Consider the following 19,484-nt stretch of genomic DNA (forward strand, 5'->3'; position numbering starts at 1 on the left):
TTTAAATGTAGTTCATCTTTTTAACTACATTATTTAGATTCTTAAAAATGAAGTTATTTTGCAAAAAGATAAATCTTCCTTTTTTGGCAGGGCTTGTTTACTACATCTGCAGTAAACAGATTTATTTTCTAAACTGTGTTTACTTCCTCAGTGCAAGTTGTACCATTTTCTGGCACTCTAAATCCTTTCCTTAGTGCTCACATTCTTTCAAAATCAGTGAATTTTGTCATGTTGATTTAGCTCAGCAAACACGTGGCTTGGCCCTTCACCCTTTCCTATACATCCATCTTCCCTAGCTGCACTCATTAGTTCTTTCTGTGAATATGGTGTGCAACACTTGATGTACTTAAATTGCAGCTGTGGCACACAAATCATAATCTAATTTAAGGTTCTCTGCAGTTTCAAATAAATCCCTGATATGCAGAAAGGCCATAAAAAGGCAAATATGTAACTTGTTGTTCCCTGTTTTTTTTTTTTTTGTTTGTTTGTTTTGTTAGTTTTTGGCTGTTACTGCTTCCTAGGCTTTTCCTTTCTGTTGCTTTAGGTTGCTGTCAACAGAAATGAGCTGCCCTTCTGAAAAAAAAGTTGTAACTTTTCCTGCTTTTCCTTCCCATTTTAAGACTGAAACAAGACATTGTGTGATGTTAGTAGGTCTTTCTGATGAGCATGTAAGTGTGTGACTGTGGAGCCAAAGTATGTGGGTCATGATGAAGGTAATAAACAAGATTGGTATTGATGGTGGTGCTGCTTGTACCTTCCAAAGGACATTTTCTCCAACTTGCATGTTCCTGTTAACCATGCCTTAGACTGTTTACTTGGTTCATCCGAGTGTTTAACTTCCTTTTTGGTGTTTGTAGTGTAGTCCAGATCTTCACACATTTCTCTTATCACAGTGGCAGATTTGACCACTCTTAATTTGTTTAGAACATGGACCTATTTATACGTCTAATGTTGCCTTCCTCCTTTTTGTGCAGGTTTTCATGCAGATCTTAAGCCAAACCCTCCTTCAAATAACGTCTCAGTCCTTCTGCAGGCACCAGAGTAACTGGAAAGGCTGAGAGTACACAGAGATGAGTGTGTCTGTTTTCTAGTTGCGGCTCAAGAACGTTTTTGACAGAAAGGAAGGAAAAATAGACCCCAAAAAAAGAAACAACAAACAAGCAACAAACCAAAAAAAGCCCCAAAACCTCAGTTGTGGAGACTTTACCTTTAGCAGGCTGATTCTTAGCATCCTGTTTTGGTTTTAACTTTTTTTTTTTTTTTTGTTCCTGCACGATGAGGAACTCTGAATAGGGGAACTTTTTATCTGTTGTAGTAAACTAAATGACTTTCTGAATTTTGGATGCCTGTAAGAGCAGATATGTTTTTTTTCAGGAAACTGAACTTAGTAACAGGGCAAGTGGTTTGGCTTGTAGATCTGCAGGATAGCTCTCTGATTAGCTAAATCTCCACCCCTTCCACTTTTTTCAAGTTTTCTGCAGTACTTCCTTTGCTGGGCAGTAGATTATTACAGTAGGCTCTCTTCCTCTTTCTCTACCTCCTCTCGGCAAAGTTGTTTGTTCTAGCTTGTGGTCAGTCCATCTAGTTAATCTTGCTGTCTGTAAGAAACAAGCGAGCAACTGAAGGAGAACCTGCATCAGAGGTAATCATATGTGGTGAATAAGACATTGGTGACATGAGTGCTGATAAGCAAAACATCTACTCTAAATATTTGGCAAAGCAGCGAGTGGCAGCTTTCTTTGTCAGAAAATTGTGTAGCCTCTGCTCCATTAAAAGAGGGAGGCTTGTTAGCAGAAAACGAGCTGTGTTCTGGTGCATCTGGCTTCTGTTGTGGGAACGGCGAGTGTGACCCTTGTAAGGAAATTAGAACTGGATCTTTATCAGATTGCTCTTGCGAGTGCCCTTTAAGTAGCTCAGTTCCCCTGGTGATGCTACGGGCCCATGGCTGTCATTTTGTGGCACTGTTTGATAGAATTACTGACCTTCTTTGACCTTGATTTTATATTTAGAAAATTACACATTCTTGTGTTTTGCTTCTTCCAAGGGCAAAAGTTTTACTTGAGAGTTCTTTCTGTGCTCACTTGGAGACTTGTGTGGTGAGCAGGCAGACCGTACTCCAAGGAATGTGGATGTGTCTGCTGTAGAAATAAAAACGTGCTTTAGCAGAATGAGGGGAACCTGTCCTTCAAAGCTTTCTGGGTCCTGCTTTGGCAGAAAGCAGTTTCAGTCTGTGGTTTGGCTTGATGTTACGCTGCAGTGTTCTTTTTTTCTTTTCCTCAAAGCATCTCTAGGCTGCCTTTTGCACACTGGGGTGTTAAGCTTGAGGGAACCTTCTTGCATACCCTTGTCTCCAGCAGGAGAGTCAGGATAACATCTCGCTGCTTAATGCTAATTGTGAACATCATGGGAAAACCTTTCCTCTTGGGGGATAGTACTGCTATCTTTTAATATTTTTGTGATTGCAGGCAGGCTGAGAAGGTGTGGGTACAGGGAGCTGTTCCAAGTACAAGCAGAGCAGAGATGCTGGCTACACTGCCTGCTGTTTTCTGAGCACTGCAGGTGGATGTGGTAACTTGGATGGCGATGCTCCTGTGTGCTTGGCGTGGGCCAGGGCCCTTAAAAAGAGAATATCTTAGCTGGTTTCCCCCTTCTTGGCAGCTGTGACTTCTTCCAGCTTCCCTTCCCTGTGCCCCAGTGACAGGGAGCAGAAGCAAGACTGTGCCAGGCGGAGAAGCAGAAGTAGGAAGGAAGGGAGATGGGGTAGGGGTGCTCCAAGCCTTGGGGAGGAAGCTGGGCCTTGCTACTTCTCATGTTTTATAGGCTTCTTAGATTGGATTTTTGACCTTAGGACTGCTGCACTTTGTATGTGCAGAAGGGATTTTGGTACCTAAAGTCCTGTTTTAATGCTGGTGTCTTTTGTTGGGTCCTGATGGTAAAAAGTGCAGTAGTAACCGTGGCTTGTTTGGTGCATTAAACAAACGTGTTAAAGCAGGCTGATGCCAAAAGGGCTGTGTCCCTCAGCACATCCTTTTCTGCTTGAAGCTGTCAGGGTCTGCACAGCTCTGTGTGTTTCCGTGCCTCTCCAGCGAGCAGTCTTTTTTTTTTTTTCTATTCATGTGCTGAAGTTTGTGCATGCTTTTAATTTGCACGGTATGGGTTTTACCTCTTGCGTGCAGCTTGGCAACAGGAGGACCTCAAAGCATGCTAAACTCAGAGGCAGCAAGCATGGCAGTAAGGGGCTTCTAACCTAATTCTACCCCCCCTGAGTAACTTCAGCCCCCCTACCAGGATTTTGACCTACCTGTCTTTCCAGATGGGTTGTCTTAGATCTGAGTTAGAGTTCATTTATGAGGACTTCTGGGACTGATGACAAGATCCTAGACTAAGACTGTTTCGGGGACTGCAGCAGATATCTTCTCAGGATTGTTCTTGAGGGACTAATCACTCCTAGACCAGTCAATGGGGAATACCCATAGGAGACCTTGTAGCAGGATGAGGTCTGAGAGTTTTCCAGAAGAGGCTAAATGCAAAAGTTGAGAAGTTGTCCCTTTCTGAGAATGGGCTGCCCTTTCCTGTTCCCTTCGGTCTCCTTTTAGAAGTTAAAGGAGGCCCTAGAGACCGGGGCAGAGGAGAAAGGGGAGAGTACATACACTTCCCTGCTTCAAATCTGGGAAGAGCAGTGACTTGAGTCACTGGATCCAAACTTTGTTGTGATTCACCCATGCAGACCAAAAGCTGTTCGGAGCTCAAATGGTTAGAAAACGCTGAACTCGATGTTGCTCGTTCAGGCTTCAGCTGCTCTTATTCCTTTGTGTACAGCCGAGCTGAATGCTGTAGAAGTGCTTTCTGGGGACTAGAAACAATGGCTGTGTACTGCTTTAAGTGCAGAACGGAGAGGCCGTCCCATCCCATGGTTTGCATTCAAAGCATGACGCATAAATGAGAGCCTTGAGACATGGGAAGGAACGCTTACAAAGCTAACCAGAGGATCCTGTTCTCCCTCCTGAGAGGAGGTGTAGGTGTGGGAGTCGGAACCCGGGAGCCAGAGGGAAGTCTGGTTAAAATCTGCAGCAAAATAGTTGAGACCCTTCTCACGTTAGTCATCAGGCTGCGTTTTTTTTCCCCGCCGTGGAGGCATCTTCCAATCAAAGCCAGGGAGCCTTGGGCTGATGGGGGTAGAAGCGAGCCTGCGAGGAAATTCTTCCCCTCGCGCTCTAAAGTAAAACCATCTGCTTCCTTCTGTGCATCTCCAGATGATATCACTGGGCCCGAATAGGAAACTCCCATGAAAGTGGAACATCTGGTAGACTGGTTAAAACGGCCTATAAGGTACATTTGAAGGGATTCTTCTGACGAGTGTGCACAGGGAAATAGGGTATGGCAGATGAGGAGGTTTTTTCCAGCAGAACAGACGTATTTTCCAGCAGCTTTTTAAAAAGAAGAGCTAAATATTTGGAGGTAAATTCAGTGTAGCTTTGTAGCAGAAGAGACAAAAAATGTGGCTTTTGTGAGTCTCCTGTTTTCACTTGGTAGCATTCGAGTGAATGCGGCTCTGTGGATATGGGGATACTTCAGATTTGGATAAATACCTTCATTTTGTTTTTACGTCCCTTGTTTAGCTCCATGAGAGCCTGTGCAAAGGCAAATGCAGGCTGGAGCTGAAAAGGAGGAAAAAAAAAAATGGGTTGAGCTCTGACTAAAGTATTTGTGCTGGAAAGTAGCCCAGAGAGAGTAAAGGAGAAGCTTTAATTAGAAGCAGCTGCATAGCTGATGCAGCCCACAGGACATTTTCCCATTTCAAACTCTGTAGCTTTCTGAAATCATGATTTGAATTAAGTTGTATGTGAAATTTGTTCTTAAAAGATTAAATTCCTGTTGAAGTAGGTTAGGAGAGCTCATGTCCTTCCAGAAAGTGCCAGAACAAACTTCGTCTTCCTGTTTCTGTTTCTGAGTGTTAGGATGGAAAACTGAGGAGAAACAGTGGCTTTTATTTGGAAAAGATTTGGTTTCCTGTTCTGAGCATGTCATTTGGAGCTGACACAAGCTGCTACAATTTTAAGCTGCTCTGTAGACAAGTGGCTTTTTTTTTTTTTTTCCCTCCCCTTCCTAAAGAGCTTGAAAGAGTAGGTTGGGATGAGAACTAAGCAGGGGCGGTGGGAAGCTGGAGTTGCTGCTGAGGTTCCGAACAGTGGAGGATAATCATATCCTTTAAGAAATCTGGACTTAGACCCAGCTTTTTCAGTGTTTGCCTCTGTTTTTATAGAAACAATTTGGTGCCCAGCATGAATCAGGGGCAAAAGCTCACAGTTTTGTCTACGCCAGCGTTTAGAACTAAATCACTGGTATTTGTGCCTAGAAACGTTGTTGACAGGAGACACGGCTGAAAATCTGAGCTGTCTTCTTTTGTTGCTCTTTCATGTTCAGAAAGGGTTGCAGTGAATTGCTGGAGGGGAAAGTTGCATAACTGTGTGACTGAGCACTTCATCAGGAGAGCGAAATGGTGGGTACGAGGGCTGCGTATCCCTGACTTAGCATCTTTACGGAGGCAGGCATGTTCATCTGGCATTTTCTGTGAGGCTTTGCCCTATCCAAATGTAAAGAGCTTAAGTTAAAAGAGCTTTTGCTGTTCCCCGCTGGAAAATGCGCTCACGTTCTTCTGATTAGCCTCAGAAGATACTGGAACAAGCCTGGTCTTGGAGCGCTCTTCAACTTTCTGCCAGAATGGTTAGGTACAAAGTGCTGGGCTGTTTGTGGGTGATGGTTGTGAGTGTCATCGTGGAGCCCAGGTCTCAGCTTTCCTTTTTTCTCAGCGTGCCTGCGATGCTCTTACAGTGTTTTGGCTCCCTCCCCATCACCTAGGGGCAGCAGTTAAATGCCCCCCATGAAAAGGCATTTCGGGTGTTATCTTTTTGCCGTGTTTGGGTTTATTTTGTATTTGTTGGAGGAGTTAGGAGAGTTGGAAGCCCCCTGTTTGCCTGATGCCCTAGGAGGGGTTCTGTGAAGTCCTGCTTTTTTCTGTTTCTGTCGTGAAAATGAGGACTACATGTGCAGAGCCTGCATCTGCTGTGGGTCCTGCCTCACTGTGCCACCGAACGAGGCCGAGCTTCTCTGTCTGTGCTAAAACCAGAAATCCCTATCCTGAAACCTTGAAAGCTTCCAGGACTGAAGTTCAACTTGACTTCACCCCTTCGTTAGCTGCGTGTGGACGCCCAGAAACGTGATTTGGCTGTAGCTCGCCAGGCCGCGCAGCGCGTGCGGGCCCGAGTGCCGTGGGAGGCGAAGCGTCCTGCAGCTCCTGGCACGGCCCCGCGTGCTGGGTGCCAGCTTGCTGGCTGATCCAGCTCCCACATGGCCGTGATGTAGCCCGCTGGCGTTTGGGCTGATTTCTAACCCATATCTGTGAGGGATTTGGGATGTTGAAGGAAAAACTGCAGAACTGCCGCGGTTTAGGCCCGGCATGCGTGAAGGTTGTCTCTGGTGTGATGTGGCAGCAGCTTGTGCTGACTGAGAGCCTGCAGCTGTTACAGTGAGGATGGCACAAGAAGCAGAGGCTATTCTGCAAACAGCATTGTCTCAGAACTCACCGTCTGTGACTTTATTAATCCTGCCTTGCCCTGCAAAAACTCTCCTTTCATGTCCGTTCTTGGGTACGAAGTTGAAAGCATTAAGGCATGGTGAAAGGAGCCTAATTTGGGCGTGGAGAACGGTAAATTATGATTACGCACATATGACTTAGCTGCTTTAGACATAGGGCTGAAGCTAGTTAATAAATTTTAACATGAGAAAAAACAGTTGTGGTCATCTAGTAATGACCTCTTGCGTAACTCCGATAATAACCTCTCTGAATAGCTGTGTTTGAACTAGCGTGCATACTCTTTCTGCAAGCAGCCAATCGTGGTGTGCTTTTAAACAAGCATGAATGATGGAGAAATTCCACTGCAACCTTAAATGTGGTGTTCCAGTTGTTTCTTTCCACTGCTGAGAGCCTCTATGCCAGTCTGTGTCTGAAAGTGAAGTGTGTTCTATTTCTAATTGGGGTTTATCTTGCTTGAACTTCTCACTGCCAAGTCTCGTTATACCCGTGCCTTCTAGACTGAATTATTGTTAAATCTTTGTTTTTTGTGGGCAGTTGGAGCCTTTGATTAACTGTCTCCTTCCCTTCTCCCTCTGGAAGGGACTGAGCCACCTGAGCCTTTCATCGTGTACAGTTTTCTATTAATCATTACTGTTGGCTTCTTTGAATTCGCTTCAATTCCTCCTTCATGAAAAGCAGACACCGAAGCTGATTCGATAAGGGTTGTAGTATTATCAGCTGTGTCATAATCTCACTTACTCCTACTTGGTGTTGGCAGTCTGTACACCTAACATATTTCTGGGCAAGTTAGAAATTGTGCTAGGAATTGGTGTTCAGCAGACTCTTGAGAACCCTGAGAGCAAGTCTGCCTTTCCTAGCTCAGTGCCCTGTTTTGGGGAGAATGCTTTATAACATTCTGTTTTACATATATGACTTTGTAGTGCTAAAATGTATTTCAGTGACCAGGTTCTTAAGCAATGTGCTGCTCTCTGTCAAGAGCTTGTCTTCTCGTACCTTCAAGCTTGATCAGCACTGATGTTTTCCTTTGTCATTCGTTGATATAAGAGGAATGAGAGCAGGCCCCTGTAGCATGGCCCCACAGAAAACACACCGTTCTTTGATTTAAATGGAATTTTAAGGCCTATCAAGTTAGGTTTCTCAATCCACCACACGTTTTTAAATGCTGAAGGAAGAGGCAGTCTCTCCACAGTTAGGTTCTTAGGGCAAGAGACTTTGTCCATTTCTTGGAGCTGGAATCTCCTCTCTTTGAGTAACTCTTTGATTTCATAATTGTATCTATCCTGTCCTGAAAGGAAGCATAGCTGATGTTCACCTCTGAAGTCTCTGCAGTGAAATAGATGTTCTCTTACACAGCCTGTGTGTATCTTGGATTACTTAGCAGTTAAAGCATGCAGCTGTGCACTGCAGAAAAAACAGCAAGTGAACTCTTGCGTTTTGTATTTTGGTGGCATTTTCTTCTGGTATATCATCTTGCAGCTTCCCCCTACCTGAAAGAAAGAAATGGAACGGTGGGTGGCAAAGGAGGTGCTTGCAGGCTTGCTCGCCTGGGTCCTGGATCCCTGGAAATTCAATGGAAACTGCGTGGTACAAAGGCCAGTTAAAAGATGGATTACAGCTGACAAGCAGAGTCAGGCTGTATTGACATAAGTTTAGGTTAGAGAGAAAGAACTACAATTATTCTGCAATCACAGATCTTTGTATAAAAATATGGCCCTGGTTATAGATAGTGTGTGTGTATTCATTCTTCTGTGGGAGAGGGAGGAACAATGACCTTGTCGTTGGGGTGCGAGCCAGGGGCGTGGGAGACCTGACTTCAGTGCTTGTGTTGCTGGTTGAGAGCAGGCTTCAGCATGTCGCAGTCCCAGATTCACTTATCAACACGAGGATAACAATGTGTTCCTGTCTCACGGGAGTGCTGGGGAGAAAGATCTGCTGAGGATCTGGAGGCCCTCAGACACCGCATTTGTACAGGCTTTATAAATATTCTGGGAGATGGATAATACCTGGCGTTAATACCCGTTAGCTAATCTGCTGGATTTCATTCTGAAAAAGGGCGCTTTCTAGAAGGGGAAAGGTGCAAGGAGTTAGTTGTTACTCAGCAGTTCTTGAGCGCTTGGGTTTTTACCGAAATTTTGAAAGGAAGTGCAAGAAGTAGTTCTGGCTGTTAATGCAGCCCTGATTGTATGCAGCACTTCGCTATTTTGTCATGAATGATTTCACAGTCCAAACCGAAGTTTTCACTTGTGTCATTGACAGTCCTCAATCCCAGAAGAAGATCCCATCTGCTACACCTATGACCTTAGCGTTTGGGGCTCAGTGTTACTATTATTTATGGCAAATTCTGAGAGCTTAGGTGGTGGTGGGACTTCATTCCTGTTATCTTCCCAGGGCACCAAGGCTTAAGGTGAACGTGCTACAAGCAATTCCTTCTCTATTGCAGGTGTCGAGAAGGCTTTCTTGGAGACTACTGTCAGTACAGAAACCCCTGTGAAAGCAATACCTGTAAGAACGGGGGAACCTGTGAAACCACGTCTCTGATAGGAAAGGCTACCTGCAAGTGTGCTCCAGGGTTCACGGGAGAGGACTGTCAGTACTCTGAATCACACATCTGCTACGTGTCCCAGCCCTGCCTGAATGGAGGAACTTGTCATCCCCACGGCCAGGAAACATACGAGTGTGTCTGTCCTCCAGGTTACACAGGTGGGGTTCTGCGTTTCTGCCTTCAGACCCCCCTATTCTGTGAATTACTCGGTCCTAGAATGTTCTGGGGCAGCTGTAACGTGCTCTCAAATTTAATAGCTCTAGCACAGGAAATGAGAGGAAGTACAAATGAATTCATGACCAAAAAAAAAAATAAAAGGGGGGGGTTGGGGAGAGAGAGTCAAACTCCATAGCCTTTATACATAAACAGAAAGATATTTAGATCTTGTGGGGTTGTCCTCATGGGAAAAAACTGACTGTAGAAGTTATTCTGAAATGTCTTACAATTTGAATTCATAACCTACCTTTAAAAAAAATAAATGTAAATTCGGTGAGCAAAACCTTTCTATGGGAAACTTTCGTTTGCCTGAGGAGAAGCATGGAAACTCACTCCTTCCTTTCTTGAAGGGAAAGTAGAAGAGTATGTTAGTGTGGTACGATTTTAGGTCATGGGTTGTTTTTATAAATAACACCATCCCATATCTTGCTGGTAACCTATAAATAAAATGGCTCCCTACTGTAACCAGCAAGTTGATTTTGTTTCAAATGTTGTAAAAATGTATATAATTTTACATGTGTGGCTTAGAATAAGATGTAGCACACCAACCATCTTGACTTAGCATGAAGCATGAAAGATGGAACTGTTTTTCCCTATTAATAGCTGCTTATGCCTTGATCCTACAGGAAAGGACTGCCAGTGGATCGATGCCTGTACGTCTCAACCCTGTGCCAACGGAAGTACTTGTACAGTATCTGGCAATAAGTTCTCCTGCATCTGTCTGTCTGGCTACACTGGCCAGAAGTGTGAGATAGATGTGAACGAGTGTGCCACCTCAGGCCTTTGTCAGCACGGTGGGACGTGTGTCAACGTGCCTGGTTCGTACCGATGCCAGTGCAAGCCGGGCTATACAGGGCACCGCTGTGAGAGCACCTATGTGCCCTGTTCACCATCGCCCTGTATGAACGGAGGAACTTGTCACCAAACAAGTGACTTCACCTTTGAGTGCAACTGTCTGCCAGGTAAATGAATGGTGCTTATTCCAACTGCTAGGTTCTGTAGCCTTGGTGCTATGTTCCTGTTTATGTTCCTCTGAAAACTTCTCCCTTGGGGTCTGTGTGTGACACTGTTGTAAGATTGAGTGGAGAAATCTGAGCAAGGTGGGGAGCTCCGCTAGGATCTTGCTTTCTGGATATTAGTATTTCATACTGTGAAAGGGAGAGGGTTATTGGGTGGGTGAGTGGTGGGATTGGTTAGATCACAGCCAGAAGACTACAGATTTCTTTGGAACCCAATGAGAGACAAAGGTAATCAACTAGGTAAAAAGTGATGTAGATTCAAGGTTAGGGTGTTTCCTGATGCGCATTTAGAATGCCAGATTCTGTTAACACCCAGAGAGAGGTTGTTTGTGCTCATGAGGGTCACATTTAAAACCAGTCCTTGAATGAAAATGAACATTTGTCTCTTTATTCTCAGTCTCTATCACTAATACACACTAGTTTCCATTCCTTTCCTTTTCCCCTTGAGTTCTTCCAAATCTTACAGGGTGTTTTCCAGCTCACCGTACCCTTTTTGTCCTGTAACTTACCTCCAGGTAAACTATATTTACTTGGTTTCTGATGCTGTTAGTTTCTCTGAGCTCATGCACAGGAGAGATAACATGCTTACTCAGTACCATGGACTGATTGTATTGATTCTGTCTGTCAAGTCTGGGCTCCAGTCACCAAGGGCATCTGTCTCTACAAATGACCAGGTGTCACCTGCCTGGGACCCTGGCAGTCCCGTCCTGCCCTGCTCCCCCCCATCTACTTACCATACCAACCATAGAGCAGCACTATTTTTCTTTGCATAAGCGTGGTGTGTTTTTTTTTAGGTTCATATTTTTAATGAGTAATTCAGTCCATGGGAAACTGAATGTTTGGAAATGCTTTTGACTAGACTTCCACTTAAGTGTATTGCAGTCTGGCACATGAACGCTTAGTGTGTGGTAATCTAGAAAACTAAACTCTCCTCCCTTGAGCTTTTCTTTTCTTATTTATGTGAAAGATGTTGCTGTTGTATACTGTTGAGGACGAATGCTGAATTGACTGCATTCTCATGAGGATTAGCTGGAGTCGTAAGTATGTGTGGAAGGAGTATTTAGAACTTAAGTTGTAAAGAATACTTTTTGGAGGTCTTTTTCTTGAATTGCTAGCTCAAGTGACAATAAATACACGGTGCCAACCTTAGCTGGGGTATGCACAACAAATTGCAGGGTAGTCTGAGCAACCACGTGACTCTGGAAAAAAAAAATAGGAAAGTTGATCTTAAAATAGAAGGTTGTATCATCATTGTTTGTGTGAAAGCAAGTGTTTCTAGCTGTGCTTGAAGAAAGTGTTTAAACATACAGGGGCTCTGAAAATGCCATAAGCAACAGTTGCTTTCTGGTTTGCATCTGTTTAAATGAAAAACAAAAGCTGACAACTTCATCTTAAAATGAAATTGTCATCTTGATATCTCTGGATTAATGGCTTGATCGCTTCCATCATCAAAATCCAGAATTTTCTTAGCTTCTCTTTAACCAGTACAAGAAATCCAAGATCTCATGCAGAAGTGTCACTGTGGAGGGAAGAGGAAAGAAAAATCGAAGGGCTTGATCCTTTGCTGATAAGGCAGTCTGCTTTTGTGACTCTCGTGCAGGGATGTGAGTCTGGGTAGGAGCACACTTTCCTTTAGACAAGTGTGTGGGCTGGCTACACGATGGTCAGGAAATGAAAATGAGATTACTATAGTAACAGCTACACACCCACACTGCTCACAAGCGGTTTGGATTATTAGCTGGCTTTTTGGACTTCTAATGTAACATGTAGAGTTGGGGGGGGAGTTAGTGCTGCTATGAGGACCTTCACTTCTGTATTTCCTGTATCCATTTAAGCTGGCCATATGGTTTTGCTAATTTCATTTTTAAAACTAGACATTTGAAAAACAGGAGAGGGGAAAAAAAAAAAAAAGAGGTGGGAGAGTCCAAAATGTTTACATAAAACTGTTCGATAAAGGCAAGGCATCCAGCCATTTCTGTCCCCTTGGAATAAAGCATCCATTGTGAAATTCCTCAAGTTTTGGGATCGGTGGCCTATTGCACCCAGGGAAGAGGTGAACAAGTCCTGCTCATCTGGAAGACCGTGCCAAGATTATGGACTAGGAATTCCTCTTCAGACTCCCTCTCTGAATTGGAGCAGAGCTGATGATACTGTGACTATAAAAGGAATTGCTCTGGCCCTTCTTTTTGGACTGCCTTAAGATGTTACCAGTGTTAAGGTCATAGAGGCAGGAGGCAGCTTCAGCTTGAACTGCTAGAAGGGTTTTTTGAAATGATTTTTGTATCCTGTGACCTGTGAAACTGCTTTGAAGAAACCGATTGCACCAGAATAGCAATTTAGGCATAATTAAATTACTCCTGGTGCTGAAATGGGGTCATGCTTCCCATAGAAGCATGCATTTAAGTGAATTTCATTTTTTTGTGAATATAGATACTTGAGGATGAGAACTTGAAAATACGGTGAAACCCCACAGCTTGAAGTTACATGTCTCAGCAGCTTTTTAAAATTATTTTTACAGTATCACAAGTACTGTTCACATACAGTGTAGTCAAGCTGATGTTTTTCAATTCTCAGGTTCCCATTTCTGTCGTGGGTTTACACAAATCTTCCATTAGGTAATTCATAAAGTCCTGTGTATTAGGAGAAGTCAGCTTTTGGTGGCAAGTGTAAGTGAAGAGATGCGTGCTGTCAATGTTACATCTGTGTGAAAGGTAACTTCTTTTTTTTCCAACCATCCAGCGTAATTGTTTTTCCTCTGGGCTTTGCTGATTATTTATTTTGATTTCAAAGCAAGCACGTAGACATGTAAGCACGTTAGGTCATCGTAATAGAAAGTCATAGTAAAAAAAAAAAAATACTCCTGTGAAAGAGCCTTAACCTGAAGTACTAGCAACTCTTCAGATATAAGAGTGAGCTCATGGTTATAAATGTTTGACAAAAAAGGAGTTTTTTTGGCAACTAACCTTCACTGGAATGTTAAACAAGTCAATAGAGGAAGTTCTTAGCTGGGAAAGTGATTATTCATTGTTATCCATCAAAATAATTACCCATTAACTAAGATAAGGACCCCAGGGAATTCCAAGGGCTTGTTCAGGAAACTATCTGTCAGGCCGGGGCGGGCTGTTTACGAGAGCCGGAGCATTTCCTGGGAAGAGGAAATAACCTCGTGCTGCTGAGCATCCACCCCGCTGCGCTGCGAAGCCGCAGGGGTTCTGCCCCAAAACGTCCATGCCAGAACCAACCTGCACCATGCTATGGCATGAGGACATCTTCAACTTCTCATCGGCAGTCCCAGGATCTGGCAGCAGCTTAACTTGGTGTTTCTGTCCAAGCGTCCTGCCCCCGTGCTCAGTGGGTCCTGCACAAGTCGGAGGTGCTGTCTGTAGGTTGAGGTCAGGGAAGTCCTTTAGGATTTGGAGGGAGTTGGATTCACTGCTGTGGAGTGCCGATGACATAGGAGCAAACTTATCTGCTTGTATCCCTCTGTAGGAGAGGAGGAAGAGCATGCCTTTAACAGTGGGAAGGCTTTTCCCCTGGCGGTTCTCTTGCAGTTGGCTGTGCTGGGAGATGCAGAGCAAAAGTCTCTGGGAGGGAGAAGGCGAAGGACAACACGCTGCTCCCAGCACAGGGGGGAGCAGGAAGCAGTGTCAGGTGTCCAAATACATCCGAACAGCGAGCTCTTTGGCTCTCTGGGAAGGAGTCAGATGATGTAGCTGCAGAATCGGGTCCTGGGGCCCAGCCAGAGAAGGGTTTGTGTCTCAGCAGCTTCTTGCACGCTGTGGTCCGGTGTAGGTGCATTGGCCCAAACAGCCGCGGCTCCGAAGGACGGATCTGAAGAGTGAAAGTGAGCCTCGGCCAGCTTTATTTACAAACTAGGCAGGTCACAGTATTGCAGAGTGTGTCGGGCTTGAAACCGATGTGAAAGTCCCGCATTTACAGCTTGTAGATGGTCTGAAAGTAAGCCAAAGTCGTTCTCTAGAGTAAGAAGAATTTTAAAGGGGATTTGGGAGTTGGGAAGTTTCCAAAAAGGAAACTTGTGTTTTCTTCAGCTGTATACTCAAAATAGTGTCATCTTTACCATTTCAGCCCTTCCTGATTCATTTCCCTTGCAGATGTTTTTTTTTTCTGACTGAGCACACTTGGATGTGTGACACTTCTCTTGAACCTTTTGCTGCATTGTTGTTTTTTAATTTTTTTAGCTGCTTTTTGTTTCTGTTCCACCAGCTCTAGTAGTACTCCCCTGCTTTTGGGGTAGGATGAATGGCTTTCTACATTTGTGTGAGAGGCTTGAGGGCCAGCTCTTAGATGTTAGGATAGCTGGGGAAAGTGGCTTGGGGAGGTTTTAGTATTGAGGTGACTTCTGTGCTCTCATACGGAGCCAAATCCACGAGCCACGTTCTTTGCCTGCGGTACAGTGAGATGGTTTTGAATAAGTGCCTTCTCTCAGAAACCTATTTACCAGAAGGCAGGGCTGGCCTTTGGGTTGTCCAAGCTGAGAAGATAGGAACTTAACCCTTCTGAGCTTGTGGTTCTGGGTGCATTTCCATGCTGATCACATTGTTGGCATGAGCGCAATCTGTGGTCAGTGGGAGGATTCTCCTCCAGCTCAAAAACAAGCTGATAGGACACTCCTGTGTTTTACAGCTCAATCTCTGGTCATTTGTGGTTGCACAGTTTTAAATATAGTAACTCGATTATTAATTGTATTCCTTGGTAGTCATTCCTCAGCAGTTTTTGCCAGGAAGGCATTGCTGGGCTCGTTTGGATTAACCATTTATTTTCTTCATTTTAACCTTCCCTACTGCAATGAGGCCTGCAGGATCTTGGGAGAAGGTGAGAAGGGCTTTAAATAAAGAGGGTGACACTGCAGGTGTGCTAACGTTGAGCCTGTTCTTCCTTGCTGGTGAACCATGATCCATTCGATATGGCTCAGCGACAGTGCTCCTCCTGGCTTCTGACTTTACCTGTATTGCTGGAGGAGTTGAGAAAGTGGGAATGGATGTGAATCATCCCACGTCTCCTGGGAGTAGCCATCGTCTGGAGAAGTTGCTTCAGAGCTTTACAGTCTCAGCCTCATCTGCCACATCGCGGGGTCTGTGTTGGATCAGATGGTGCTTAGAGGGCTTGTGTAACTTGATGCAGATGTGTTGGAACTGTCTGCAACAGGGCATCAAACGTAGAGGGGGTTAAAGCATAGCTTTGGATGAGAGGGCTGTGTCATGTTAATATTACATTCCAAAGCAGTGAAGAGGCAGAGCTGATGTTTTGAATTAATGCATGCATTCTGGAATCATTTACTTCATCCACATTAGCATGCATCCACTTGTGCTTTGATAAATAGCTATCTCGTCCAGCACAAATGGCAGGTTTGTTTAATGAAGCGTGAGGTGAAGCAGCATGTGAAATCGAGGGGAAGATGGATTACTGGCAGCTCCCTTCCTCAACGTCCCTGCTTCCCCGTATTAGAAAGGAAAAGGAGCTCTACCACGGTGGAGAAAGGGTATTTTGCCAGAGTGACTGTGATCGTTAGGAGCCTTGATTTTCACTGTGGAAAGGTGTCTGGTTTCTTCTGCTTTTCAGTCAGGGCTTCGTTTATCAGCGTTGCTTGGGTGGTGACTAATTGATTGATTTGCCTAACGCTGAGGAGGGCCAAATGAGGAATTTGGGAGCTGAATTTTCAAAGCGTGGGTGATCTTACCTTGACATAGCCAAAGCACATGAACAATCCTGAGAGGTTCACACGATGAACGCCAGCTACTTTTTTGTCATGGGAAGAACTGGTCCTGAGTGGTGCTCTGCCTGTGTAATCTGACCTGCGTGCAAAGGCATTCAATGACGGCTCTGGCCCGCTTGCTATGTGGAGATCCATCAGGATTAGGTTAACAGGACGAGTCTTTAAGAAAAACAAACAAAAATGAGGTTTGTGGGGGAGCTGCACTGAAGATGAATTCTCTTTGAAAGACTGTGGAGCCCGTTTCACTCTGCTCTGTTTGTGCTTTGTCCAGGTTTTGAGGGGAGCATCTGCGAGCGGAACGTTGATGACTGCCCAAATCACAATTGCCAAAATGGGGGCATATGCGTGGATGGTGTCAACACCTACAACTGCCGCTGCCCACCCCAGTGGACAGGTAGGTACTGTTGAAAATACTTCCCTGTGGGCTGGATGCGCTTTACAGGAACGAAATGCAGGATTTCTGGCCTTCACTCAACATACAACTCAAGTTGCAAATGGCTGGATGTCGTTCACATCTGTACCTTGTTCTGCAGTCTGGGGGACAGATGTCAGTGAATCCTTCAGAAGATTGTTTACATCAAAGCCACCACAAAACGAGGCAATTTCCCACTGCACTGCTCGGCGTTACAGGCCTACATGCATGTGATTTTTACAGACAAATCGTGTGGGTCTTGAGCTGCCATGCAGTGCGACTCTGAGTTGCACTTCTGCTTGTATGGATTAGTTTGTAAGAGGTTATATATTTCACAGAAGTACAAAGCATGGCTTTTGTATTACAATTGTGTGCTTTTGTGGTGCTTTGACACGTTTGGGAGCATTTTTGATGTGGGATAATGATCCTCGTGTAGATAATGGTAACGCTACTAAAGAACAGGACAGAACTGGAGGAAGGCATAGGTGGGAGAAAGGGGGGAAGAGAAGCTTGTGCATGGGAAGCTTATGTTTTTGCTACCATTTGCCTACTGTGGCTGATTTTTATCTGGAGTTCTCCAACTAGCAAAGCTACTTTTGCTTCATAAATGAGTCTGTTTTACTCTGAGTGTGTCTGGGGAGGTGGGGGGGGAAATGTGAATTTCAAGAAACCATTATGCATGATGTAAGGAAGCAGCTTACAGGAAATTCAGTGTCATCTTTAGTCACAAAATGTCTCCGTACCTCAAAAATAAACAAATACCTCCGGTTTGGGTTTTTTTATTTTTTAGTCATTCTTAGCTGGCACACTTTTTCAGTTGGGTTCATCTTTGCCGCCCCCCCCCCCCCCTTTTTTTTTTTTTTTTTTTTTTTTGGAATTACAGGAAATTGAACAACCTCAAAACATTGAGGTATGGACTGAACATGCAGTCTTCCTTTTATGAAGTAAACTAAGGTATTTTGCCTTGGAGCATAAGCCTGAATGAACTCCTCTGGTTCTGAAGAACTTCTAGTGCATTCTTTGTGTCTAGAAAATGATGTTTGAAGCCAGAACATCTGCAGTGAATGGTAGTTCAGACAAACTTTGTGTGAAGAGTTTGACTACTAGAGACCAAAGGTTTTGTGTTGTTTTAGCTTTTCCCCTCAGAGAGCATCATTCTCATTATAAACTTGTCATTAACTGCCAAGGAGGCCTGCCAATTAAGAACCCTCATTAACTTCACTTAAGAATACATAATTTTAAAGGTAAAACCACATAAGAGAGGGAAATGCACCTCTCACGGCTTGCATAGCTCTCTGAAACCTGGTATAAATGGGAGAAAATGAGTCCTCCCCTTGATGAGCAAATACCCTTTCATCTCTACTGCCTCCCTGTCTAAATGGTGTTCAAGTTTTCCTGCAAAGGAAAACATGAAGAGAGTTTGGGTGGAGAGCCAGCAACCCTTCAGTGACCCCTGAAATACTGTTTCACGCTGCAGGAATTATAAACCCTGTTTTGTCTTCTAACATGTCAGTAGTAAATCAATCTCGAGATTATTCCTGAAGCACAGAGGAGATAATGGACCATGAGTGTGTACAGCATGAGCTTAAAATTTATGAGGGATTACTGTGATTTGTAGAGGTATCATAAACGTAACCTGGCTTGCGGGATTTGGGTGGGTGGCTGCTGTTCGCTGGGGAGGCCTTCTGCAACTCACCTGGAAAGAGACCTTGGTGGTAACGGGCTGTGATTCTCTTTGGTTTTGTGGTAGATTGTCTCTCTGATTAACCACTGAAGCTCTTTGCAATGCAGTTAGTTGTTCCCACTCCGTACATCTTCATGGGCTCTAACGCTGGGGGAAAAAAATCATTGGGCCCACGTTGTGGCCTAGCCTTGTGCTGTCTGTCTTCTGTCTGTGCAGGCTCTCCAGAAAATCTTACGTGTGAAGGATGCTTCCCTCCTGTGAAACCCTGGAAAGAGAGGCGCTCCCCAAGTTTTGTGTTCCCATGGCTGTATAAAACAAATTAGTTGAATGCTTTTTTTCTGAGAATTTCCTGCATTTATGGTGAAGTTAAGGTTATCAGTGCAGCAGCGGCTTTAGATAATGACTTCTCAAGGCCAGTGACTTCCTAGACTTCAAGGCTCAGGTCAATTGGGAGCGAAAACTGGTCTCACAGTTCAGAAAACAGCAGTTTGGCTGCTTCAGCTATGAACGTCAGAGCCGCTGGGGAATTGAACTGTCTTGTCCAAAATGCACGGCGCCAGTTTTGGTGTTCAAACTAAAGCATGAATAAGCCCAGCAGCAGCTATGCCTATTCATGTCACCGTGTTTGACATAAGCAGGGCAGCAGCACTGCTCTTGTCCACAGGATGCCTTAGTGATAACCATTCCCCTGCAGCATTACTGCTGGGCTGGGTGTTCTGGGGAGGCTGATGGCTAACAATGGCAATGAAGGGCTGTATTCGGGGCCTTTCTCTAAGCTGCTTTGCTTGAAAGCCTGTGCGCTGAAAACCTCTTGGCAAGCTTGCCTTTAAGAATCCATTTATAGCATCTGTAATTTTCCTTTTGCCCAGTAAATGTGTGGCCAAGCAATGATGTTCCATGACACCCCGAAAGTGTATTTTCTTATATGAATCTTTCTTTGAATGCACTTCAATCCTTTCCTGCATCTTCAGTGAGAGACCATGAAGATAACATTGTACAGAGACACGAGGTGTGACACTGAGGCTGGACACACACTAGAGCAAAGAGATGGAGGACTCTAGGATAGTTTGGAGAGAGGTGCCTTTTTCCCAAGGTTAAACTGCAGCTGATTCTGACAGCGGTAAGCTACAATAAAAGCAAGTTACTCAGCAATAAGGAAATATAGTATATAAGTGCAGGTCCATCTTTTGCACAAACATGGTTTATAACATTGTAAATCATCACTAAGGTTAGTGAAGAGGGGAGAACTGAACAAACAACTCTCAGAGAGTCTGTCCTGATA

At 44.4% G+C, this 19,484-nt stretch overlaps 1 protein-coding gene across 1 annotated transcript in view; it reads left to right on the top strand.

The window, feature by feature from the left end:
- NOTCH2 (notch receptor 2) overlaps positions 1-19,484 on the top strand; it is a 259,660-nt gene that overhangs the window by 184,340 nt on the left and 55,836 nt on the right. The window contains exons 4-6 of the mRNA XM_084527072.1: positions 9,036-9,295; positions 9,980-10,315; positions 16,378-16,500. Of these exons, the coding sequence (XP_084383198.1) occupies positions 9,036-9,295; positions 9,980-10,315; positions 16,378-16,500 (719 nt within the window). The remainder of the gene's footprint in view (positions 1-9,035; positions 9,296-9,979; positions 10,316-16,377; positions 16,501-19,484) is intronic.

This window comes from Aythya ferina (assembly GCF_964211825.1).
Source record: "Aythya ferina genome assembly, chromosome: 8".
NCBI lineage: Eukaryota > Metazoa > Chordata > Aves > Anseriformes > Anatidae > Aythya > Aythya ferina.